This window comes from Pholis gunnellus (genome assembly GCF_910591455.1).
Source record: "Pholis gunnellus genome assembly, chromosome: 16".
NCBI classification, from domain to species: Eukaryota; Metazoa; Chordata; class Actinopteri; order Perciformes; family Pholidae; genus Pholis; species Pholis gunnellus.
Window position 1 is genome coordinate 12,926,336 of NC_136543.1, and position 27,713 is coordinate 12,954,048.

The following is a 27,713-nucleotide window of genomic DNA, read 5'->3' on the forward strand; positions in this document are numbered from 1 at the left end:
TTATGCAGTTGTCAGGGGACAATATTTATCAGAAGTATAACAAAATGGCTCCGTACACAGCTAACTTTTTCATCATTTTATTATAATACCATGGGGCTCAGAAGGGCTGTGAATATGCAGGAGGACAGTATGTCTCCTTCACTTGGCTGTACCATTAGCATTCAGCAGAGCCTGAAATTGCATATTATAGCTGCCTATAGAAAAGCTAAAAAAATCTTGACATAAAGAGGAGAACTCTGCCTTGTTAGTGTGATAACAACCTTCATTTGTCAGGATAAGAGCGGTCATCCATCTTTGAGACGAACTGTGTCAGTCGATTCTCTCTTGTTCCACACATCTGGTGCTGGTATGTGAATTGAGCTGAACCTCTAGAATTAAAAGGGGCTATATGACATTGCCAAGACCGAGGGATAACAAAGACACCCACATGGAGTAATAATTCCTTTGTTTTCCCTGCACACTCATTATACAAAATCTCTCAACCCTGAAACATTGACAAGAATAGTCTTGGCGAGGAAAATGCTGCTGCAGAAATGCTTGAAAACTAAGTTTGTGTCGCGGTGGGTTTACTTTAGAGTCCATAATCTTATTAGATCATTTTAAAACAACAGTTCGAAAAGTACCTTTTATCATCAAAGAAGTGGTGCAAATTGTCCATTTTCATCTAAATTCTTTCAAGTTTTTATTCTGCAAACACATGTTGCTTGTGTCTCTGATATCTATGTGCTCAGAAAATAAAGAGTAACACCAAAGAGTCTCTTATGTCTGTATTCTTGTGCGAAATATTCTTTTTAAAAAAACACACTAATGAATTTGGTTTTACAAAATGCAATTTTTTTTATCAGCTTTGAGATGATGCAGGCCCGAGCTGAGAGGGAGAAGGAGATCAACACAAGCCAAAATAAAACGACAGGAACATAACAAAAATAGCTGTCAAGAGTATTTCACAGTGCAAAAATCTATCATAAACACAGTGTCTGCTCGTATTTACATGGCCTGAACATACAAAATATACAGAATCAGTCTTCCCTAAACCCAAAAGATTAATAGTACAGGATATCTTACAGTGTGACAAATCACCGTGATGAAGATGAAGTTCAAACAAAATAAATAAGATACTTTAAAATTAGGGAAAGGGAAAACAAACTCTCCCATCATAGTACGATGATGTCAGTCTCATATTGATTGTCTCTCTCCGTTTCTTTCTTTATACCTGGCTCGCAAAAAACAACAACTAATTGAAATATAATATTGCAATATTATAATATAATCATATAATTATAATATTATAATCCCTGACCGTTTCATTCAGGAGGAGATTAGGGGGATTGTTAAATGTAGCTACAAAAGAATAATGTATTTCCTGTTGGTAAATTAAACTTTACATCTTGTAAAGAGCTGCATTCTTGACTTTTATAACTGGATATGATTTGATTTGATCTAATCGAATTAGTCCAATTCAATGTTATTGGCTCGCAATCACCTCCACTGTATATTCAACGGTGATTTTTTTTGTACGCCGCTATTTATCTAGATATATTATCAAAGCGGAAAGCACAATGTATCTTTAATTATAGTTGATTATATATTAATGGTGATTAATAAGCCAATTATTACAATGTGAAGTTACTGAAATACTGTAAAGATCAACTTCAGAGCCTCATTCTGACTAAATGTGCAAATTGTATAAGCTTCACTCTTTAGGTCCACGGAAATAAAACACATTTCAGACTCATAATAACCCTCCAATGTCCCACACTAATCTTGTTTTTCCAGTTGACAATGATGAATAGAAATAATCACGTACATTATGACCGTACATTCAACAGATAATAACGCAGTAGCACCAATGCAGACAGAGAATGCAGTGAGTCTGTGATCAGAACAACACATGTCGTCTCAGATTAGGTTTAAAATGATTCCAAAAAGTCTGGTGATATTTGTATCTTTGTTTTTGTCAGCAAATCCCATGAAGCGACTAAACCAACAATGACGTATTGTATTATCTGTCTACTGGGGAATATTTTTGAGTCAAACGTCTATTGTGAACGGCATATCATTTTGGTCTTTTCTTAAATAAAAGCATCTCAACCTATTTTTGCAACTCAAGCATTCTTGTGATTTCTTGGTAATTAGTTGACCCAGGGTTCCGTCTTCTACATTGTCCCGCTGCTGTAAATACTCACTAGTGAACCAAATGTGTATTAATGAAAAAGTATTCCCCCGACAAACACACTCCCTACTCTTGTTTGAGTAACTTTTGCAAGAAACTATAATGCACATTATAGAAAATTACTTTGCTTTTAAAAAACAATTGAACTGTATTTAACAAAATAACAGAAAAATAGAATATCCCTAGCTGTACCCTCAAAGATGCACCTTCTCCGTGTCTTTTAGTACGTAAAAAGTGAGTAGCAACAAACTAATCAGCTAGAGGCTTTATTGGCTGTACGCTTAATAAGGATAATGAATGTTTTTACCTGGCTATTAGACTGCTAAATGTGCAGTTTAGAAGCTCATTGGGCTTCAAAGTAACTTTTATAGATATATGCAAGTCACTGAATTCAGTTTTAAAAATGGTGGCTAGTGATTCAAAGCAAACTCGTTGTGGACTTTTGTTTGTATTCACACTTGGATGCCCTATGGCCATCCACTCTGAACTTTCATCCTCCAAAATCCTATGGCACGGTTATGACAAAGCAACAATAAAATGACAATAGAGTCATATGAACGTATTTAGGACGAAGAGTAGATTATTCATGTTTGCTGTCTGTGCAAAATTGTGAGCAAAGATGTGAACATGCCTTGAGGACATGAATGTGTTGACTCTGTGTTGACAGTATGAATGTGATCTTTTCATCATTTCATCTTTAGCTAGCCTCTCACTTTGCTCCGGATGCTTATTTATAACGATGCTACCATATTCCTAAATAAATATGCACGGACGACAGAATTAAAAAAAAGAAAAGAAAAAGGGGGATAGATTAAAGGCCTCGTGAGCATGACAAAGGATGATCGTGAGTATAATCTGTGCAGCTTCCACACTGCAGAGAAACTGCCTGATTGCATACTTAAGTCATATGCAGTGAAACAACTCTTGTGGCTGTTCAACCTGAAAATAAAGTTTTTTATTCGTATTTTTATTTTTTATGTGCATTTAGCGTCTTTTTGCTTCTTAGCCCTGTGATAATCGGCACAAATACAGCAACTGCAAAAACAACAAAGCAGTTGGTAGTGCAGCATCATAGGACACACACTTAGCACATACTTAGTAATTGGCAAGACTAAAATATTAATATAAACGAAAATAAAATCCTTTAAAAACATTGAAACACTTTTTTTCAAATGAAACATACATTATGTACACAATTCCAGAGCTTCAAGCACAGAGTTCTTTTGTGAAATTTGTGGATTATGTGTGTGTCTTTAGCTTCAGGGTACCTCATCTGTGCTCAGCTGGACATGGTACGCCCCCTCATAGCTGTGACCAACATACAGTACCCTTTGGTGTAGGTGAGGTTAAGGATTGTTTCTTCTACTTCACCTTAAAAATCATCATCGTGACACCATCAAAAACACTATTCGCCTCTACCGCATGTAAATCAGAACAAGCACCATCCTCACCGCCACCTTCATCACAGTTATTTCTGTCTCCACACCAGCACAAGCCTCCGTCACACTGTGAGCGTGCTCACAATAGTTTTAGCAGCTTTAGGTGGTGACACGTGTCAGAAGCAGCGCTTGTCTCATGCCACAAGTTCTTGACATCAAAGTTCTCAGAAAAACACAACAGCGGAGTAAAGTAAAATGAAATGTCAGCCTTGAAGCTAATCCGTCTCCATCCCAATGGGCTCTTTATATCAGGACCTGTACCATCGTCCTGGGGTGAGCGAACCCGTGTCAGTCTCTGAGATTTAATCACTGAGATATGGCGGGAAACTGGATTTTCCTTTCTTACTGTACATCTCCGTTGCTCGTCGTCAGCTGTTCCCGCCGCCACACTCTTTATCCTCTGTTGTGGCTCAGGGGCTCAAGCGTACGTCTCTCCTGACTTTAGGGCCACCAGTTCAGAGTCCTCACTGTGGCGGCCGTTCAAGTGTTCGCTGTTACAGTCGTGCTGGTACATGAAGGCGGGTACCTCGGTGATGGAGGTGGCTGTGTAGGACGTGGAGCGCATTGAGCAGTGGTCCTTTCGTCTCTGACCCCACTGGGTTTTGTACTGCATCCACTGTCTCTTTAGAGCTGCTTGCACCTGAGCGACGCACAAACACACAGGTAAAAGAGATGATGAAAGTCATCATCAATCATCTCGCACATAAACATTTTGTCTTTGCATACTCCATAAGACCACCTCTGAGTGCTGTCACCTTGAGTTATGTGTTTATGTACACATCACAAACATTTCTCCAAACTGCCTTGTTTTGCTTTTCTGATCTGCTTTGACCACAAAATGATTCCACCAGACGGATTTGCATGCAAATCAAATCGCGGTTATGAAATGTGCGTAAGGCAGAGCCCATGTAAACACCATCTTGTGAAAATATTAATCCAACCGACGGGAATCCTAACTGATGCAAGCATAATCGCTGCAGCATGTGTACATCACTCCGATTTCAGTCACGTTAACAGACGCCAGTTAGGAAACGTAAACACCAAAGTGACATTTCTTGGAATGTGGCCAAGCTGTGCACATGGCCAGATCATCATGTTTTAAAAGGGAAGTCAATGCAATGTATATTCAGCTATATATTCATTATTTAATCATGTAATTACATATAAATTCTCCCCCACAGTACATCTGTCATCTACACCTGCTCATGGGGTGTACGAGGAAAATTCTCATTAGCCGTTCAAAGCCATCAAGACAAATATCGTCATTTTTATCTGCTTTTGATTGCCTCTAAACGGCTCTCAAAATGGAGACGACGGTGCTAACGGTGCAAACGACGACGGAGCTAACAGTGTTTACCTGAGGAGGAACTGAAGGGTGGGCGCTAAACTTTCATGACGACGCTTTCTAACAGGATGACGTTATCAGCTGTGACCGCCTTATGAGAGCAGTGCAGAGCAGCGGCCGTGAGCTAACCAGTGGGCCACGCTCACATGCACTAACATGCACTAAAGGCCGGTCCGGCTATGTCAACAGACCAAGGAGAAGCTCGGATAACAACACACACAGAGGTAGAGTGACTTCATTCTCTGCTCAGGTAGACATTACTCCACTACATCTTTACACAGCTAATTGTTGTTTGCTGCTTTATTAATGCACTGAATGTTAAATAGAGCACCTTTAATTCTCCTGTAAGATGGTTACCCTTTCAGAAGTTTAGTAAACTTCAGAATGACAACAAACTTTCCACCCTCCAGAACTCCAGCTGCTCATGAGTACCTGCTGAACATTCAATAAATACAGAAATGGCAAAATTACAATATTTTGATTTATTACGCTTGTCTTTCTTTTCTAGGTGATGATACATTGACTAAATCCTTTCACGTTTTTCAGACAGAAACTAGCAATAACCAGCATCTTTGTAGTGGTGACATGTTCTTAACCTGCAGCTGTGTTGCAATTACTTCCTTTGGTACAATGCACCACTTAAAAACTGAAATTGTAAATGCCATAAAATGATTTCTGCATTTTTACCAAATACTCTTTTCCTGTTTTACAGAGGGGCCCTGCGTCAAAAATGTTAACATCTTTAATACTTCAGTTGATAGTATGCTTTCATAAAGACAAATTTGATGAATTAGCGTAAACTGACATACAGAAAACCTATTGTAGCGTAGAAATACTGGTTGATTCCTGGACATTATGGGTTTGGGTAATGTTTGTGTGTGTGTGCGGGTGTGTGTGTGTGTGTGTGTGTGTGTGTGTGTGTGTGCTGGGGTGTCCAATCCGGCCCAGAAGCTAGTATTGTTGTGAGATGGATGTGGGGCTTTAGGAATAATGTGTTATCTGTTTTGTCAGGGAAGTGAAATGGAGCATATTTGAGAAGCTGGAACCAGTGAATGTTTGATCAATGATTGATTATCAAGAATGTTGTTGACTCTCTGTTGAACTAATCAACTAATTACTGTGTGAAGAGAGCTCCAATCCTCCAGCAATGCAACATTAATGATTGTATTCTGTAACACCCAAATACTACTGTAATTACTGCGGGTATATTCATGATCTAATGATGGGAATTATGACAGTAATTGTCATAATGAGACAAAAGAGCAGTATGGGCTTACAGCTCGCATGTAGAACGTCTTGCTTGATGTCACAAAAACAGCATGCAAGCTGTTTGTCTCACTGACCTGACATCACAATGGGCCCATTGGGGAAACAAGGCAGGTCTGTGCAGTTTGGCCTTTATATCAAAGAACATAATTGAAACCCGCCCCAGAAACCCGTGTCCTGATTAAGGGAGCTAAATTGGTCGTTATGCGGGTGAAGCAAGCAAACCCTCTCATTCCCTTGTGATAGTTTGTGTTAGTTGACCCCACATCACTCTGAAAGTGGACTCGTCCTTTAAACACATGCTCTACACGTTATTTGTACTCCCTACTTTGTTTGCATTGTTTACTAATAAGCGGAGGCATTTCCCGCTCATGTATGATATAATAGCTGACCTATTTTCCAGGCTGAACTCCACTGCTCGTTCCTCTGTTCCAGACACTTCATGCCGACTATTTAAATCTGCTGCTCGGTCAGTTTATGCATCTCTGCCCTGTCTCTGCCCATCTAAACAACCTCATTGTCTCTTTGGCTGATGGAGAATTTCACTTGTTATTTTAACACATATTCCTTTTAAACACAGTAAAAGTTTGTCTGTAGAAACTCACACCACCAGGTTGACCAGCTAAAGATGTCAAATTTGACCTTACAGTGCGTATTGTTGGTGCTTTACTTTGCCGAGAACGTTGGGTTTGAAAGCATCTGTCACACAATTAGTCTATGGAGCTGCAAAAGACCATTAAACTTATAGGTCTGGGCTTTAATGCAAATCTAGCTCATTCGTTTGTGTTTGCTCGCAGTCAGACAGCTGCTGACAGACTTAAAAAGTCTGACAGGAGGACTTGTAAGGAGAGTCAATTTCCAGCTGGGCTTGGAAACCACACAGTCATTTATAAACTGTCTTGCTCTTCACCTGACATGACCCTTCAGCTTTTAGATCAGAAGAGACAAGTAGCACAATGCTTTAAACCCTGTTACAATTGGACTTATGGCAGATGTAACATCTTTGTGAAGTTACAATTGTTTTACTTGAGTACACAATGTCAAAACCCAACTTTGAGTCAGTGTTTGGGTCACTTCTTGATATGCCATCAGGCACCGATGTAAGATGCCAGCGATCTGACCTGGAAAAACAAAAATATAAAAATGCTTTGCCTGATGGAGTCTGATGTCTAAAACTTGATGACAAAAGCAATGAGCAGTTTTATTGCTCCATGGCTGAACAGATTCCAGAGTAACATGTGCAGGTTGACCTTCATAAAAGGCCGATTGCTCGATCAGAGCTTCGGCGCTATTTCGTCATACATGGCACCAAGAATTGAACTTTCCCAGAATACAATATTCTTAAAGGAATAGTTTAACATTTTGAGCATTATACATTCATTCACTTTATTGCTGAGACTTACATGAGACGATTTGTACCATTCATGTCTGCTAAATATAAAGCTGGAGCCAAGAGATGGTTAGCTTAGTTTAGCATGAAGACTGGAGGAAACAAGGGTAAACAGCAAGCCTGACTCTTACCAAAGTTAACAAAGTACTCCTACCAGCTCTAGCTCACTATTTAAAGAAACAAGATATAACGTGTTAATTATTGAGCTTTAGAAGTGCTGGTGCTTTCAACTTTTGTACAGAGCCAGGCTAGCTGTTTGCTCCTGCTTCTGGTCTTATGCTAAGCTAAGCTAAGATAACTGTCACCTGGCTAAAGCTTACAGATGAAAGAGTGGTTTAGATCCTCTCATCTAACTCTTGACAAAAAAGCAAAAAAGAGCACAAGTACCTAAATGTCGAACTCTTCCTTTAATTAACTTTTCACAACATTGTGTTGCAGCCCCCCACTGTAGGTTAGCCAAACTGCTAATACACATAAATACAGTGCTTACCTCTCCGTTGAAAAAGCAGAATATTGTTGCCACCAGTAATCCCTTAAAAGCAAAACAAGGAGACAAAATCAACATTTTTTTTTTCAAAAGCGATGGAATTTAATAGCAGTAAGTTAAGTCAGCAACTTCACAATCGTAGCACTTTTTTTAAAGGAAAATTAAAGTATAGAGAGTATCTGGTGGAGCAATGACATCCCTAACTGGAAGTGAATGAACTGATTGCCTACCTGGGAATTTCATGGACTGCCTTCCTGTTGTTTAATTAGGTGCCTAACTGGTAGTTAAATAAAGTAAATGGAGCATCTAAATGGTTCTTTAAAATGTAATTCAGCAGTGACTCAAATCAATCAATCACAACAACGATGCATAAAAAAAGGCTTTTATGGGTGGACACCTTCAAGTGTCTAACGTCTAAATCTCAAGCCTGATAGGGATCCTGATACTGATGTTTTGTTCCTTTTATTATTGATGGTGTTGTTACCAGATGTGCAAAACACCTCAAACCACAAGGGCAGTGAAGCAGCATATTTTTCTCTTATTTCTCCTTTGAACTCAGCTTCTACCTGGTACTCTGATGAATGCAGTGCCTTGTTGCTGTCAGCTCAGTACCTACCTGGTAGTGCATGAGTATGTGCATGATGTACTCGTAGACCTCGCCAGCTAGGCGGTTCTCTGGCCTCCAGGGAATAATGACAAACTGTATTCCCAGCAGGGGCACCAGGATCAAGGTGGCTCTCACTGCCTTCATGTACATGTTGGACTCTGCCCGGTGTGTGTCTCTCAACTTGGTCACCAACACTCTAATAATATTTAGTAAGAAGAAGACGTTCACCTGCAGAAAGTAAAAAAAAAAAAAATTATATATAGAAGAAAAAATAACAACAAACATATGGCCATTCTTTCTAATATTTTATCTTTTAAGAATTAAAACTATACGACGAAAATAACGGACCAACAATATTCTTCTTCACTCTGAAATCAAAGGATTTCTCTGGAACAGTGGATAAGCAGACTTACAAGAAGCGCTGCCATTATGGGACCATGGACGGCGTAGAGCAGATGGGTTTCCACACTCATCCAACAGCTACAGAAGGAAAAACATATCAGTCAGTGCCGTCTGCGGCCCAAAATACACACGCACGCACACATACAAAAACATGCACGTGTAGGGATCTGCACGCTCTCGCTCTCTGCCACGCACAGACGAGCACGAATGTAAACATCTACTGTTTATTTGCAGAAGTTTCTGGACCATTACTCACTTGTCATCAAAATACTTTTTCCTTGCCACGGCGTGGATAGATGCAGGCACTAGAGGAAAGCCTTGGATGGGGAAAAGATGGTGGCCATGTGAGGTCTTGAGTGAATTTGGGGAAGTTCATTTGTCATTTACGCAACAGTAAAAAGTGGGGTTAGCTCGGTCAGTTGTTTTTCTGGTCTTAGACTTCCTCATCAGATACATTATTCCTTCACAAATACTGTATGAATTCTGGGAAAGGCTGATCCACAGCGGATCGACTTTCCTTTTGCAATTGTCTAAAAAAAACATCACCACATGGTGCACTTTCTGTAACAGTCCAGTTCAATTTGACATTAGGTCTATAACACTCCACAGTTTGGCCTCAGACTAGTTTTTTACTTTTCGTCTGGATACAAACACATGAATCCATGTGGTCCATTTTCAGACACCATTGAGCACATTGGCACTGCAGCATATCGGCCACAGATGGACCTAAATTGCCTCCAAACACACACACACATACACACACACACACACCGCAAACACGGGCCTCAAGGTTTTCCTCCCAATTTTATTGAACATCCATTTATCTCCATCGCCTACTTGTTTGACAGACTGCACCCATTATTCCTGCTTTGAACAAGGTGAAAAACAGGACAGCACTAAGCGACAGGAGGGCCAATTCAGCTGTCAGCATATCCAGGGTTGAAATACTGTACGAGGATCGGGTACGAGTAAACTCTGGCTTTTAGAATGTGTTCTGTCTTGTTGAATTGTTTTCAGTCTTTAAGCTGTGACTGAGTCCAGTGAAGGCATTAACGTTATTTTTAAAGGCACACAATATAATACAATAAACAAAGAGAAAAAAATCAAATGCAGACGGACTCACCCCAGCCCAGGAGGTAGTACCAGTGCAGATGCTGCTCCTCTGCAAACACGGCCACCACGATGAGCGTGTGCAGGTAGATGCCTTCACACAGCATCCAGAAATAATTGCAGCCCAGCATGTACATGTAAAAGAAGTGCAACACCTTACAGCCAACCTGCAGAGAGAGCCAAAACAGGAATGTTTGTTATTTGTTTTGTCTATATAAAATAAGACCTTTTAAGTTGGTTGTAATTTAAACACTGCTGACACCTCAGCAGGACACAACAAATATCTAAGAGGACCACTGCGTTAAAAAAAAGAAGTACATTGTAACTACATACTGCAGCTGCCCTTACAAAGTACGTACTGTTGCATGCAGTATGCATTCAATTGGTACATAGTACTTCATCAGAACATTGCACCTTGAACTTCGACACTCCTGCTCATATATCTGCTGCGCAGAGGATTGTGGGTCGGAACAGCCAGAAAAGTAAGATGAGGCCGAATGCAGTAGGACATACTTGTATTTCTGGCATACCGCATTTGACATTCTTTGTGTTATTGGAACGTACCTAATCTTTTTCTAGCGTACTAAATAGTGTGGTAGTATGGGTATTGCAACACACAGGATGTCTCTGCACTCATGGCACAAACTCGTTAGCCAGTATTACCCTCTGCAGACAGAGAGGTTGTTGCTTCATTCACCCAAGCTGGAGATGATTTGAGATGGAAGTGATGATTTTACTTTGGATTCGGAGTGCTCTTTTTTGTGTTTGTCTCACTTTGCACACGGAAGTGAGAAAATGCCATGCTCTGCAAGTGCATATTAGTACCCTACTATGCAATTTTCTAATTACGCCTGCAGCAAACTGTGACAACATGACAACATATCCCATTATGTGTTCTGTTCTTTTGAGCAAATCATTATTATAATTTTTTGACAGACATGACTCGGATGCCATGTTATGATGGCAGTCTTATCCTTCCACAGTCTACTAATGTTAAAATTGCAAAGACGTCTGTGTGAACTTGTCTGTACTGATGTCTATTCAAAAAGTCCCAACTTTTCTCTTAAAAATAACCTTTCTGAAAGTAGTAAAACCAAATCAAACATTCATCTAGACAGTTATAAGTCATTTGCAATATGTTTCTCTTGAGTTGCAATATGTTTCTTGAGTCTATGGTAATTATTCAAAAAGCACATTAACATACTGTCAAGCAAAAAATCATACTGTAGAGTATTTTTAAAACGGTCCTGTTTGATGCCATGGATCACAACATGTTGTCAAATAAATTTGAGTGATGCTTACAGTTGATTGATGCAGATGGTTTCAAATCAGTTGACAATGTTGTCCCACAAGGATCAATATTAGCCCCCTTGGTATTAATCTATACTCAAATAATTACAGTCATTCTGTATTTGTACCAATTTTTTTTATTTGTACCAATATATTTAAAATATATATATGTATATTCACATCAGGATTTCTGGTTTGTAGTCCTGTGTAAAAAGAGCATGTGTGCGGCCACTGTAGTATAATTCAAAGATGCTGGCATTGCTTTGAACTGTTGCTCTCAGGGGTCTTCTTAGCTCAAAACACACAACAATGATTCACTTCTAAACTTTTAGCCATATGTTTCTCCCTCGATTCCCTACGTTTCCCTTTCCACTTGAGGAATCTACACTATAACAGACATGGACTCGTATCTGCGCGCAGAGTTAGGTCAACCACTTTTTACCTAATTATCTGCGCCAGACGTAGCCTGAGGAGATTATGTCTTTGGTTGTGTGCATGTGTGTGCTTCTGTCTGTCTATCCACTGCTAATTTTGCATACTGCTGGACCCATCAGCCTAATATTGTTGGTGCTCATTTATGATTGTGTGCTGATGGACCTCTCGTGGTTGAAGTGATTCACACTTTTGAAATCATTGATCAACAACCGCTTCAGTTTGGAATCTTATTTCTGAATTTGTCCTCTCTTGAATTGCACACCAAAGTAAGACACTTGTATGTATGTGTGTGTGTATGTATGTATATGGTTGTTGTCTAGACAGGGGGCACATCACAGCGGTGGTCGTTGCAGACAGTCTACCAAAGGCACTTTTCTACTTCACAACTGTTTTTCATTGCAGCTAACCGAAGGTTTGTCTAAAGTTACCGACATTGTTCTGGTTTACAAATCAAGCTGCTATACATCATGTCGATGTTTCTCATGTTTTCGGCCTCCTCCCTGGTTTGATATAAGCTTTGGGGATTCACTCCCCCAACATTGCTGGCAGGCTGAAACAGACTCTGTCTCACAACACCAGAGAGAATTATAAGAGCTTGTAAACTCTGTGAGAGCAAATCTCCACCACAATCCACCTTTCCTAAATCACCAGCGCAGAAAACAGGCTCATAAGTTGCACTTTGGCAGACACGCGTGAATCCCAACCAATGGTGCTCATGATTTCTTTCTCTGCATCCTCTTGAAAAGCGGGGCCACGGTGACCCATTGTATTTTGGCATGATACAGCAAGTTAGCACAAGTTGCCATTTCTACATCGGAAAGTAATAGATTCGACACAAATCTTTTTGATAAATGGCGAGTAGGAAAGGTTTGAAAGCGAGCCATTGCACAAAAATACATATCTTGACATTGATGATGATGGCAGTCATGCCCGGCTGCTACTTGGACACGTTTAGAGATGGGATGTGAGTAAAGACGGCAGTCAGGATGAGCCAGACAGATTTGGTGAATGCATGAAAAAGAAGCAGCAGCAGGACGCAGAATAAACCCAAACCCAGCTGAAGCCTCTGCTGTCTCCTGGATGTTTCTGGTACTTTGTCGTGCCAAAGATGCTCCAGCTGAAAGCTGACTGGGGTGTAACGGGATTGTATTTACTGCAAGCCAACTTCTAAAATCGTATCAGTTGTTTCTCTTATTTTATTTCGTTTTTGTGCATTAACATTTTGGGAGGATGACGGTTTTTGATTTTTAAAGTTGATTGTAAGTAAGCAATATTCTGACACTTGGACTTTTGGAACCTGAATGTGCTTTTTTTTATTGAGTTCTACATGTGCTTTTTTTTAATTGAGTTCGACATAAAAGGAAAGATGTGATACTTTTCCAATAACTTTTAACAAGCAACGAGTCAACAGATTGTCTTTATTTTTATTTCCAAAAAGAAGTGGTTCTTGAAGAGCAACACGTGAATTTATGTTCAGGTCTGACAGTGAGGCATTCCTACAAGACAGATTTATCATCTCTACCAAAGCAGACCTCGGGGTTTCAAAGAATTCACATAATGCATTCAATGTGGCTCCAAAACTCTTGACAGGAGAATGTTGAAGAGAGCAAAAACTGTCTGTTGACTGAGTAACACTGCCAAGATATGCCACAGTGAGATTAAATCCTAATTAGGATGTATTTAAGCTTGTTGTACAAACTTTAAAATATTGAAACTATAGAGCAACTCGGCTGGCCTTGCATAAGCAAATTCATTTTTAAAAGTTCATTGAAATTCTTCCTTGGAATTTAACATTAGCATTTTTACAGTTTAGCATAAATTGTGAATGCATTCGTATCTCATTTTAAGACAGTGGAACTAATCCTCCACCTCACACTGTGAGGCTAAAAAGCCTTTTTTTTGGGAGCGTTTCTAAGTTTACAGGGTCCAATGTTCCACAGCTCAATATCCTCTTAATATGACACATTAAACGGGACATATCGTGCTCATTTTCAGGTTCATACTTTTTTTTTTTTTCGAGTTTTGTACTTTAATGTTCAAAAAAGAATTTAGTTCTCAAACTGTCTGCCTGAATATACCTGAATTCACCCTCCGTCTGAAACACTCAATTTGAACGCCCCCACTTGTTCTGATTGGCATGCGAGAAAAATATGGTACACCTTTACAAAGGTAGTTCTCAGACGGTGGGTAGAGATATACTCAGATGGGGGGGCGGTGTTAGACTGAGTAGTCTTATTTCGCAGTTTGTGGCTTGGTAGGCACTCCAGATACCCAAATATATGAGCACAAACACTAAAAAGTGAGTTTTTTTAGGATACGTCCTCTTTAATTAAGGAGACCGTTCAAAAGGTTTTATGATCTAAGCAATGTTTTCACCAAGTTCAAATGTTGAAATCTCCCACTGTTTATGGCCCACTGGTGTTATACTCATTGAAACCTCATATGCCCAAATTTGCAGATAAGACAGTTTTCTTGACTTAAGACATTGATAGCTCCGCAGTGGATAGCCCTTACCAGTCTCCTACAATGTTAGTTTATATAAAGAGACACATACCCTGGGAACACAGGACCCTGGGAACATAGGGATGAACCCATTTTTTAGCAATGCTAACATCTGACTCCAGGGATATTGGTCCACCACAAGACAGTCATGTACCCCTTAGGATGATTTGTAATACTGTTACAATCACTTCTCCTCTAGTGCCATTTTTAGGTACAATACTTTTGGTATATGACCAAATACGTGCAAAACTAGTGATATTCCAGTCAGCCTCCACTGTACTATATGTTTTGTGCTAACATGCTAAACTAAGGTGGCGAACACGGTAAACATACCTGCTAAACACAAGCATGTTAGCTTTTAACTAGTCGAACAGACTGGGATATTTGTCTTGCTTCTCCTAAATAAATGGATGTATGGTAGTGCTAACAGTAATATTTTGGTAGATACTCGACAGCGGCTGTACTCACCGGGTTTCTGACAACCACTTCAGGATTATTGACCACTGCTGTGAGGTGGATGATGGTGAGGGCTGAATTGAGCACATAGGAGCAGAACAGGTTCTTGTGGAGGGTGACCCTTTGGCAGCTCAGACTCCTGTGTGAAGAGCGATGCCATGATTGACTTTGTTACATACCAGGATATGATGTGATCATCAAAAAAAGACCTTCTAAAAATTGGGAATGAATTATCTTCTGACACACAAAAACACAACATTTGAGAAGACAGAAATGTATTACAACTGATGAAATAAACAGGAGAAAAAGTTAATGGCAGGCTAATAATTGAATGACGTTGTCGAATGTTGCTACAATCTTTAAAATATCAAATGATTGATTTGATTGATGATCATCTCAGAATTATTTGTGTTTGGTAAAAAAAGATCAATGAGCTGCCTCGAAATACTCATCATGGATCCCAAGGGTGCTTCTCATTACCTTACAGCACAATGACAATCAAAGTGAATATCTATTAGAATATCCAGTAGCTTTATTGTTGGTAATGGTTAAATAATGTTTTCTAATTTCAGCGTAGCAATCAAATGTACCGTAGCTCACAGAACGTCCTCTACAGGTTAAGGAGTTATATCCTTTTAATGCTCATGAGTATGCTCATGAGCTCAAGTATTTGGAATTTTATCTTTGTTGAGCCATAAAAACCCCAGAGACTCATTTCATCAAGCCAGGAGAAAACAGCATATACAACTTTGCATTTTCACTGACTTATTCAGAGGCCGTGGATATCTCCGACAGAGAACAATCTTGTTTTAGCTCGAGACATAAAAGGAATTGCAGTAGCTGCTGAATGCTTATATGCACAGGGTTGTATCTAACATGGGATGTCAAAACACAGGCTGAATCCTTATGGCGGCGTTTTTCGGACTGTCACAGGTCCATCTTCAGCGCCGTTCAACCTAGTCTGTTTTTCCACGGCAAGCTGGAGTATTTTTTATCTTGGAATCCTGACAGTGTTGATGTAGCGTTGTAAATAACGGAGTGGTGCAGCTCTACACCATCGCATACCAGTGTAAGCTTCACATCTGGATCTTATAATACAACGTGAGCCTCTAATATTTTAAGTGTTTTAGCTATAAATAGGTCATGGGTCAGAAGAAAAAAATATATAAAAGATGTTCTAAGCCTATAACTGTGTTACTTTATTGAGATCTGAATTGTCGTGACTTTGAACTTAATGAATTGTGAATGTCCCGCTGAGATTCTGTGTAAGCCGAGTTAAAAGTTAAGAGTTTGACTCTCAGCGGGTCGTGAGGTTTTGCAATAATGCACCTGCCCTAAACACGGCCGTTAGATTTACGAGTGTGTATAAAACTGAGGGTCTCCAACAAGATCGGTTTTGAATAACAGCTGCGTTGGAGGTCAACACCCTTCTCCATGTCAGATTTTAATACTGCAGCGTTCATGGACAACAGTGCCAACAAATACATTTTTCCAAATATTGTAACAGAACATAAAACTTTTCCCCCTAGGCTCCATATTCAGGTTTCTTCATAGATATCTGTAGAACTATAAACCTTACTGCATCATTGAAAATAATTCTGATTGAGTTTCTTCCTTTCTAAACTATACATTTTCACAAATCAGTCTGCTAACTTTTTCTCGGGCTTTCTCACTTCCAAATTTCACATGCATTAACTGAATATTATACCCTTCTTGCCTTTATCCGCTTTGTAATGTTGAACTGTTTCCTAGTTTAGTTTCAGCAGAAGTATCTCCTTTAATTAACTGTGCACTTTTTCCCTTTGGGATTAAGCAGTTCATCGGGATGAACAACCTTAATGAGCAATGCACTCAGGTGCAGGTTTGTAACAAAAGCAAAGCGCCAACTGTCAATGGACGTCACAGCTCTCCGGTTTTGAATCCTAAATATCCATGAAATAAATGTGCAGGACAAGGAAACCAAGTTGGCATGAAATTAGCAACAGTTAAGTTGTATATAAATTGCAGTCAGTGAAGCAGTAGAAATGTTTTCAGGTTGATAGTTTGCACTAATTTGTGACAGTAGCTCAGATGGTAATACTTTTCTTATTACTGTAGATTTAACAAAGTGTGCTATTTTCATTCATTTTGAAGACTTTTAGATCATGTTACTTGCCCCTGAACAGCTCTACGAATAAATAAACAATCAGCTCTTTTGATTACATTATAAAATGTGACATCAACACTGAAAAACCTGCTGTGTGGCTCTGGTGTTCACTCTGCTGGTGGGACAACGTCAGACTGGATGTCCCCGACAGCACATAAGATTAAGACCAAAGTACTGCCTATCGTGAGTAATGAAATGGTTGAAGAAGACTGTAGTGAAAGCCCAACATCATCTGTGGGCCTGTCAGATCCATTGGTAATAGTAACTACATGATTGACTGAAAAGCTATCGTTGAATAATCATCCCAGAATTATGACTCTGTATCAGCTTTCATTTTGGTACAACCGTCCTGAATATTTATTACTTTCATTACAATGTGCGTCATCAAACCAGTAACTGCAATTGCAGCTAAATTACTAATGAATCCATTACCTGAAGTAGAATAAGATGGCCAGAGAGATGAGCAGGGAGGCTGTGGATAAAGCGTGACCCACAATTGCCATGTAAAACAGGATGTACGCTGACTGTAAAAAAACAAGATAAGAAAAATAAGTCCATTAGGTATTACATGTTGTATTAACTCCCCAGCGAAGGCCCCAAATGCACAAATAATAATCTGCTTTTTGTGAAAGTAAAATGAGATCACGAGGACTTTTTTTCTTTTTTTGATAAACCCAGAGAAATTAGGCAGAATCTTGCAAAGGATAAAACGACACCAATGGTTTCATGTCTCAATTGAGAGCTAGTCGTGGACAGTTTGGCTTATTTCTCTTTGGGATCCTACTGCTGAGGCTGTTTGTTCTCGACATTTCCTGAAGCTGCGAGGCTGAGTCAGCAAAGATCAAGTTTCTGTGAGCGGCTGACCATCTATTCATGACCTCTTGCGTCACAGCTGAAAGGTGCAAAGCTGTTGGTTAAAATACTGCAAATTAAAAAAAATAACGAGGATGGATGTAAAAGTAATGATTACATAACACACAATATTAACATAGAATCATGATGACCACACCAACCTCTAGGAACCACTTTCTCTAATCACATATACTAAGACATAGAAAAGACAATATTGATTAAATTGTGTCACTAATCTGTACACAAGTGTATAAATGAATTGGAGTGCTGATTGAAAAGTCATGTGAGTCGATGCATATCAGTGTGTCTCTGATGTCCCTTCTTGACAAATACTGGAACGAGCTCTGTGGTTTCCTGGTTTGGTTTCCATGTAGGAAACATTGTTAGTGGCTTGGTACAGCAGAGCTGGTGCTGTTGGTGATAAGAAGGTTGTTAATATGTGATGGTGTCAACACGAGGCTATTTGTAGGGAGACTCCTCTGTCAGGCCCGTGTTTTATGACAACTATTAAGCCTGAGGAACAGAGGGCTTACAAGTTACTTTCCATCCCTGATCTTCGGAGCTCAGTATACAAGAGTAATGTGTTTTGGGAAAAAAAAATGCCTGTTAATGTTGGCATGTATTACAATATTTATGGCCAACTTCGTCAGACTACATACAGTATTTCTAGTTTGCACATTTTCTCCCATATGCCCATGCTCCAAATAACAGAGGACTCCATGCAGAAAAAGGAAAAATAATGCTGAGCCATCACACTGTGACTATGTAGTAGATCTTTGATTGCAGGCTACTTTATCTTAAATATATTACCTTCATCTTTGCATGAGTGTTTTCGTTGCAGAGTGTGTAGTTGGACCAGGTCCTGTTGTTATACGGGTGACGAAACCACTGCCCGTCCTCCCCACAGTACTTAGCAGCTTTTTCTGAAAGTAACAATTAAGTAATAAATGCATATTCTCCAAATGTTTTCACATTCAAACAGTCGTGTCCATACGTTAGCCTTGGTGAATGATTAATTCTCAAAGAAATTCATATTTTATAGAACTTGTAAAACAGTCAACAAAGATGGATTCCTCATGCATCAGCAGACCTTTCAAAGAGCGACACTCTCGAGTCTTGCTGCTCACCTGTGGGGTCAAAGTCGACAAAATAATTGGGGCAGTTTTGAGTGGTGTAAGTTCCCGCTGGAGTGTCCTCCCAGCACAGCCAGCCATCCCAGTTACGATTGCAGTGCACCCCTGCAACGCCAACATCGCAACAGAGAGTTAAGCGTTTTGTAAGGAGAAGCAGCCATGATGAGTCTCAGGTAGTTAATAATATCTCTACCTGATTTGTTATACGGTACATCCCGATTCATTTTCTCGAAGCATCTGTAGTGGCTCTCCAGGATTTTCTTTCTCACACGTTCCTGTTCTTCTGGGTTAACCATGGGGCTGACTGTGGCCTCATCAGCGGACTCTACTTCAGTGACTCCTGAGAGCTGCATGGCTGCCTTCATTTTAGTGACACACACACACACACACACACAGACAGGATCATGATCAGTCAGGATCGAGCCATGAGCAGTGGGGCTACGGGCAAAAAAGCCCTCCTCAGTAATAATTGCACATCTTCATTTCAGACTATGAAGAGACTAACTAATAATTATCCTGCATATGTTCTGAGCATTGGAAACCATGTACCTATTAATCTACTACTGCAGAGACGGCCACGTGTCTTGAACTTGCAGTATTGAACCTATATGCATATCCGTATATTAAATACACAATGTAAAGTTTATTTCATCAACAATACTTTACCCTCAGTCTCTTCTCATGGGTGGTATCGCACAGTGTATAGTTGGTCCAAATCCTATTGGACTCTGGGTGGTGAAACCACTCACCATCTTCTTCACAGTACTTGGTCGCCTTTTCTGTAAAGAACAATTATGTGATTAAGTCCAGTTACTTTAAATACAATCAACAGAGGATTAAAAGTGAATTCCTCATGTGAGGGTTGACAAGATATCAGCAGAGCAACAACTCCTTTTGTCTCTCTGCTCACCTGTGAGGTCAAAGTCATCAAAATAATTGGGGCAGTTTTGGGAGGCGTTGGTTCCCGCTGGAGTGTCGTCCCAGCACAGCCAGCCATCCCAGTTACGACTGCAGAACAGCCCTGTAACACCAACAAACAAAGATATATTTACAGGCCTCTTGTTCGTACGTTTTCAACTCTCATCATGTACAAATCATGTTGATACATAGTAAAATAATTTACGTATGAGCGTTACCTGATTCGTTATAAGATGGATCTTGCTTCATTTTTTCTGAGCATTTCTTTTCGTTCTCGAGGATCATTTTTCCCACAACACCACCTGTTTCTGTGTTAACCCCTTGGGCCTCTGTGGCCGGCTCTCCAGCAGCATCCCTTAAAAAATGGGGGACTTCCTTCTAAGAATTAAAAAAAGAAAGTTCAGCGTGAAAATTAGTGTACAGGGCAGCTGAGACTAGCTTCATCTTGTTATTCCATTGCTTAAAGGGAAAAAAAACAGTAACACAATATACCTCTAGTTTGTTCTTTGAAGCTGGTTGACAAGTGGACCCAGTCTGGACCCAGTTACCCAATTCGGTACAATATTTGGTCACTTTTTCTGGAAAGAATAACAGAATACACAATTACTTCGCATCAGCTTGACAGCAGAATAATTCATCAATGGTTATCCTGAAAGCTCTATATCAAATGACTTATTGGCACATTAATGCTTCTGTTTTAGGTTCGTCCGTGTTCTTTACTCCGTCTTCGTCTTTCAGCATCATCCAAACACAAAAATTGGAACCTGAATCTTAGCATTACTGAACAACTGTGATTAATTGAATTGGCAGGCGTCATCAAACATTCTGTCAAACAGAAAATACCCGCTTTGGAGAAATCTTCTGGCTAATTCTCAACCGCTGGGCTTAAAACCACTTGTACTGTAGATCTATGACTGGGCTAAGAATGCGATCACATTGATCCTGACAACAGCAACCATAGCCTGATGGCCTAGCCTTCTTCGACAGCTCATCAGCATCCACTTCCAACTGTACGTCTCCCCCTGAAGCCTCATATCAGCAGCATCGACTTTCAAATAAGGAGCCATAAGGGGACTCTTAACGTTACAGGCAGTTTGGGAATATCCTTTATGAGCCTTGTCTTACAAAAACACCATCTCTCTCTTCTCGTACATATTCTCTCTCCCCATCCATCTCTCTGACTCAGACTTCTCTGGTTTTTTTGTAAGCCCTCTTTTCTTTGCTTCTCTTTTTCTCTCCATATACCCTTCAGTCTATCTCTGTCCCCCCCCCCCCCCCCCCCCCCCCCCCCTCCACTCTCTCCATCATATTGCATCTCATAAATCAGACATGACTCGAGTCTGGATTTCTTCAACCAGACATTATTGAGCCATGCATTCCTCACGATGAAAACACTGCTCATTATGTAATATACCGCAATCCAAAATCACATGATCGAGTCAAATTCAATATAGATATATGTCTGTTTTGATTCAGACTGATTGATGAAACACACGGATTTACCTTGTATCTAGTTTATAAATATCCTCTTCTAGCTTTCCTTTGCACTCACTGTTGTGCAAGTCTTCCCCCTTTAGGTAAGAGGACTAAGAGTCAGCCATTCTAGCAGCAGTGTTTTGAGCTAAATGCTAAGGTTAGCTTGCTAGCATGCTCACAAAGACAATGCTAACATGCTGAGGTTGCAGGTGAAATGTTTACCGTGTTCACAATCTTAATTTAGAATATTAAGCACTTAGTGCAGCTGAGGCTGATGGGAATGTCAGTAGTTCTGCAGCTATTTCATCATACACAAACATAATGAACAAATTAAAATGTTGACTTGATGATGGCACTAAATGAAAAGTCAAGGGATTGCCATACTGATTACAATTTATCCTGGTAATCACTATAATAGTTGTTGAGACATTTACCTCAAAACCCCAAATGTGCACCTGGTGGCACAAAAACAAGAAAGCTAAGACCATCGAATTCATTACATCCTCAGGAACCGTGATTGTCTGTACAAAATCCATCTATCCATCCAGTAGGTATATTTCAAGTGAAAATATTAACCTTCTGATGGGCGTAGATTAAGTTATTATGATTCATCCTCTGGGCACAATGGATATCGGTACCGCATTTGACAGTCTAGTTAAATATATATTTGAGGACCAAAGTGATGGACTGAACAGACATTGTACAAACATTAGTGCTGCCAGTGTGGCTGATACAAAATAAAAGGAATTGGTATTTATAATGCACCTCTTAATAAGGACAACAATCAACACAGAGTATGACCTACAGAACAGAACAGAAGACACACACAAATATGTCACAGTACTATGTTGTTTTAAATGACGGGCAAAAGCACTACAGCAGAGAAATTGGCAGATTACCATTTTATGTAATGATTGATCATGATCCTTTAAATGAGGAAATATACACTTACAGCTCAACATAAATCATATCTGCTTTGGACATGATGCATGAAAATGCTTTTACATAATGCACTTTAGTCGGAGACACTTGCATTAAGGAACTGACCATGAATAGTAAAGTGTTATATACTGTGGTTAGATTTAGTGCTCTTTGAGGGAGCAGAACAAATCTAAAGAATGTGAGCAGCAACACGATTTCTGCTTGAAGAACTAAACCCTCCTTTAGTCGTGAACACGGTAAACATTTCACCTGCAACCTCAGCATGTTAGCATTGTCTTTGTGAGCATGCTAGCATGTGGACATTACATCTTAGTTAATTCAACTATACCAAAAATATAAGGAAGCGGTTGGGCTGGTGGATCAGCAGAGTAATAAAGAATGGATTTCATTGGGCGTTACAAGTCAGCTGGTAACCGACGGTAGCTGACGAATGAGTTAGTGATTGTGAAGCATGTATAAAACAGCGAATGGCATTCAGTAGTTTAATCGCATTTTAAAACCATATTCAATTATTGTACTGTCACCATGACAATACCTGTCGTTCTTGCATTGTGTATACATTCTCAAGCATTTTTGAGTTGATACAATCTTAAAACCATCTCTCACCTGACTGTTGCACATCAAATACAAAATAAAATCCTCCTAGCTACCTGAAGCCCCATGCAGGCCAGTGGGCCTTTATTGTCAGACAATCAGCCCCATGACCTTTGATCTCCATCATACACAGAAAATTGTTTTCTGTGTAGCCCGCTGAGCTGGAATTAAACACGTCAGGGAGCTTGTTGTTGCGTGTTTGTGTGAGAAGGGCTTATGTTTCTTACCAGTTGGGTCCAGGTCTGGGTGATCTGGACAGTTCTGTGTTACAGACGTCCCAGCTGGTGTCTCGTCCCAGCACAATAAGCCATCCCACATGCGTCCACAGAAAGTAACTTGGAAAGAAAAAGGAAAAAAAAGTGTAATGACTATTCTGTGTTATTACAAACACACATTTTTCTGTTCCCTACAGCTACAGCTTCCACTCCAGAAGCCCTCAGTTGAACCCCTGCTGGCAACACTATCATTACCTTGAACAAGAATATTAAGTGCGTTCTGCTCCCAATCCACCACCTTACAACACCATTACACCTGTGACGCTCTCCCAAAGGTATTCCATTTGGCCTTAAGAAGCCTTGAAATGAGTTGGGCCTCTCACCGGTTCTGTTATCTTGGTGGTCTTTGTGGGAGAGCTCAAGACATTTATATTGACCCTTGCTCAGCGTCTGGCCACGTCCATCTGTCATGCTATGTCCAGGCCTGAGTGATGGCTCTGAGATTGACTCTGCGCCTCCCGCCACCCAGCGCTGTGGAGACAACATGACATAAGAGGTGAGAGGAAGGGGGAAGAAAACATGTCCGTACTGACTTGGAACAGAGTATGGAGTGTAGAGAGGGAGGCTGTGGTTGCTGCTCTGATCTACATTTCCTTGACTGTAAACGATAAAGCATAAATATTATCTTGGATGATGATATCGAAATTCACAATACTTCACAGTTTCGTCATTCTTAGATAAAGACACGCACCCTTATGTAAGATAAAAAAAAAATGAAATGGAAGAATAAGCATGCAGGGTTTTTGAAGCATCTTCAAATCTGATCTGATGAGGATTTTACTCCGTTTTGAAATTCTAGTCACTCACCCTTCGTGTAACCCATTAAAGTGAGTTTTGGAGCTCACAAAAGAAGTTAAGCAGCCTATTTCCTCCAAATGAATCTTATCTCTGCTCTATTGTTTGTATTTGGAGGTAGCATTAGTAACGAAGAAGCCTGGAGTGTGAAATGCTGATTTTGATAATGCTCAATGAAGGATAAAGAGCCCATTTTTGTGTGACTTATCTCACACATTTTTGGGGCTGAAACTTAAGCCTCTCAGAGTGTCAGGCTCCTGCACTTGCATTTAATAAATCATTTAAGGAATGTTAATACTTTTCCTATGAAATTATCTCCACGTGCTTTATCATAATTGAGATGCAAACCTCCTATCTCCGTCTCTTTGACCAAAAATACCATTCTTACCTGTCTGATAAACTCTTGTAAAAGGCAAAAACACTTAAAGAAAAAAAAACTGTGTGAGAATGCCGATGTCCCATGTAGCAGTTTAGCAGCCGTACATATGATGTCACTCCAATCATTGAAGTAAATGACGTCATACATACGACCACCAGGCCACCACCAATATCAACAGATGAGAAAAAAAGATGTCAAGGCTTCTCCTCGCCAACTAAAATTCATTCATCTTCCTGAATCAATGACAAGACCACTCAACAAAGAAAGCACAGACACACAAAGGAGAACAGTGTAGATGCACGAGGTCGAAAACATTTTACATGATACTATTCTGAAACTCAAAGTCAAGCGTGATACTTACCAGCAAAGGCAATTGAGACTTCCATTATCGCTGACACTGAAGAATAGTGGACCAAGTGTTTTGCTTTCATTAGGGACAATGACTCATGAAAGACCTCTGTTCTTCTGCAGTAAAAGCTTCAGCCTGTCTGGAACACGGTGAATATTGTCTCTGAGCTTTTCAATATTTTAGAGCCACGGTGTTTAAAATACCATTTATTTTAGAATCCTCATCAAGCCAATTGGTGTACTGTTATTTTTAAGAAGAGAGTCCATCAAAAGTTTGATTTGTTTAATTATAACCCCTTCTTCTGACAAATCGGCATATTATAAACAACAGAATATAGTACCAAAATGATTGCAACGTCGCTAGAAGCTAATTCATGTAAAACACTGGAGCACACTGTGAATATGACTCAACCCCCCAAGCTGCTTTGAAATCAGATGATAGATAACACTTTATATTTGGTGGGCACAAACCACCAACAGCAATGCATTTCAGGAAATACAGACACACGTATGCTTTATGCTTCAATATATAAGATTGTGGCATATTATTACAGGACTGAGAGGAATTGTATATGTTGTTGCACTAAATAATGAACATGAGCATAATAAATACTTCTGATAATAAAAATAAAATCTGTGTATTACTCAGATACTTTTATTTCAAAGGGAACAGATGAACACCTGTGGTTGTAAATTTCCAATTCTCCAAGTATTTTTAGGATCATAAATACGATGTAATGTAGAAGTGGAATGTTTTATGTTTAACAGGAAGTATGATTTATTATATTTTAAGAATTCTGGGCATTGCACTTTGGCTAGCTTCTGCTTCTTCTTCATTTTGTTCCAGACGTTTCATTCCTTTATGTGTATATATATATATATATATATATATATATATATATACACATCACCTATTTACTAAGAGAGCGCCTGTGAATACTTTGTTCCTCTGCAGGTGCAGGGAGGTTATGCTGCTGCCATGCCTGGTACCAGGTAGTGTTGTACACAATAAAACACAATGCATAGACCCACTTCAAATGCACGATGACGTATTACAGATACGACAGTTTAATTTTGTGTCTTCATCCAAACCAAGTATAAATGCAAGCAAAATGCCAGACATTATAGACTGTAAACGTCATCTGTATAAAAGGGTCACATATAGTAAGAACATGCAGAAACGTGCAGTCATGGATCACATACTCTCTTCTTGGTCATCTAAGTTTGTAATGAACAAGCTGAGCTAACTATAAACTGTAATTATCAATTATAAATGGTGAGTGTAAATGAATCATGAGATCTTTTTCTGAGAAAAGAAAACCACTAGACCACATCATATTACATGTCCATTTAATGAAAATGTAATCCTATGTTTAAACACACGTGTGCAGCATACATAATGGGTAAAAAGAGAAGGGAAAGTTTACCTTACAGCATTCCTTGAATTAAAAAATGTCGAGCTTACCACCAGGAGAAACCAAAGGATCCAAAGTGAGCCCGCTGACTTCATATCTTCTTCTCACAGGCAAATCTGTAGAGGGAGAGAAGAGAACAACATGTTACAACTAACAGAAAAAAGGTTGTGTACCGTGAAAGTGACTGGCTGAACAAACCGATGGCTGATTCAAATCAGAATAATGGCCTCAGGAGAAAACTGGAATCATTAATATGAAATGCAAAACACTGCAGCAAAGGCGCTGCAGTTCATGACGTTTCACGCGTCCTCTATTTGTTTGCGTGTTTGTGTCTGAGGGACAGAGAGGAAATGTTCCCGTCGATATATTGAAATCAACCTCATTGGAGATTGTATTGTGTGAGAGAAAGGAGGAAGAAAAAAGACAGAAACACAGTCAGACAAAAATAGTTAAGGGTCATTAATCATTTTGTGCTGAGCCTCCAGTCCTGCAGGACGGCAGCAGCGATCTGCCAGTTTAATAACCGAGTGCATGTGAGATTAAAATTCACTTCAGGTCTATTTGCTTTGGCTTTCAGAGTCCCTGTTGTAAGCTCCACAGTTTAAACAGTTAGGACCACCTACTGGTGGTTGTCCACACCCCGCAGCGGCCCATTGGGCTGACTTTTTAACAGACATGCCTCTAAGTCCTATAAGTCACTGTGAAAGGTGAGCAGGATTGATAGCATTTGTTTTGGCTTTCAGACACACACTGATGTGGTCGGCTTTTTAGCAGGAAGATGACAAATAAAGCTGCAACTAAATCTGCCAAGAATTTAAGGCTAGGAGTGCTGATCTCTGACCCCTCGAATTTCCCCCAAATTTCCAATTTCTCATTTATAATCTATGGTAATTATGAGGATGATTATCATCATTAATGGTAGCCCGAGACGTCCTCTTTCTTAAATCTACTCTCAGAATAAGACCATTAATCATCTGTGCCAGGCCCAGATATAGATCTACCCTCTGCTTCATTATGCATACAATGGAGTAGAGCTAAAACTATTAGTCTATTAATCTAATGAATCAGCAACTATTTTGAAAATTGATTAGTTGTTAGTTGTTTATGTTGTATATTTACAGGGGGGGAAATGGCAAAGAATACCTAGTTCCAGCTTCTAAATTGTGAGGATTTGATGCTAATCTTTGTTATATATGATAGATAGATTATATAGGACAAAACAAGTCATCTGATGACATCACTTTGGTTGGTTGCCATTTTCCACTATTTTCGGACATTTAATAGACTGGACACTGCGATACGCGGCCAGGAGGAGCCCAAAACAAAGCACCAACCTTGCAATCGAAGGACAACTGCTCTACCTCCTGAGTCACAATCGCCCTGTAAGCCTCCTGTCAGTATTAAATCGTGGCCCTTAAGTTGTGAAGGTTTTTAGCTTGGAAAATGACAACAATTACCTGCCCCAGATGTATCGACAGATAAATTGTTTCAGCTTTTAAAAAAACGTTTGATGTTCAATTGTATAGCCTGTCATCGTA

General features: G+C 39.7%; 1 protein-coding gene across 1 annotated transcript; it reads right to left on the reverse strand.

The window, feature by feature from the left end:
* Positions 1-3,862: 3,862 nt before the first annotated feature.
* On the reverse strand, positions 3,863-23,649 carry calcr (calcitonin receptor; the record flags this gene model as incomplete). Its single annotated transcript, XM_079176289.1, has 17 exons — positions 3,863-4,252; positions 8,104-8,145; positions 8,717-8,935; positions 9,121-9,187; positions 9,366-9,426; positions 10,233-10,386; positions 14,915-15,041; positions 17,481-17,572; positions 18,711-18,823; positions 19,028-19,138; positions 19,227-19,392; positions 19,700-19,812; positions 19,944-20,054; positions 20,170-20,329; positions 20,444-20,529; positions 23,191-23,298; positions 23,562-23,649. 17 exons carry the CDS (start codon positions 23,647-23,649, stop codon positions 4,031-4,033), a joined length of 2,040 nt encoding a protein of 679 aa, XP_079032415.1. The 3' UTR covers positions 3,863-4,030.
* Positions 23,650-27,713: the final 4,064 nt, after the last annotated feature.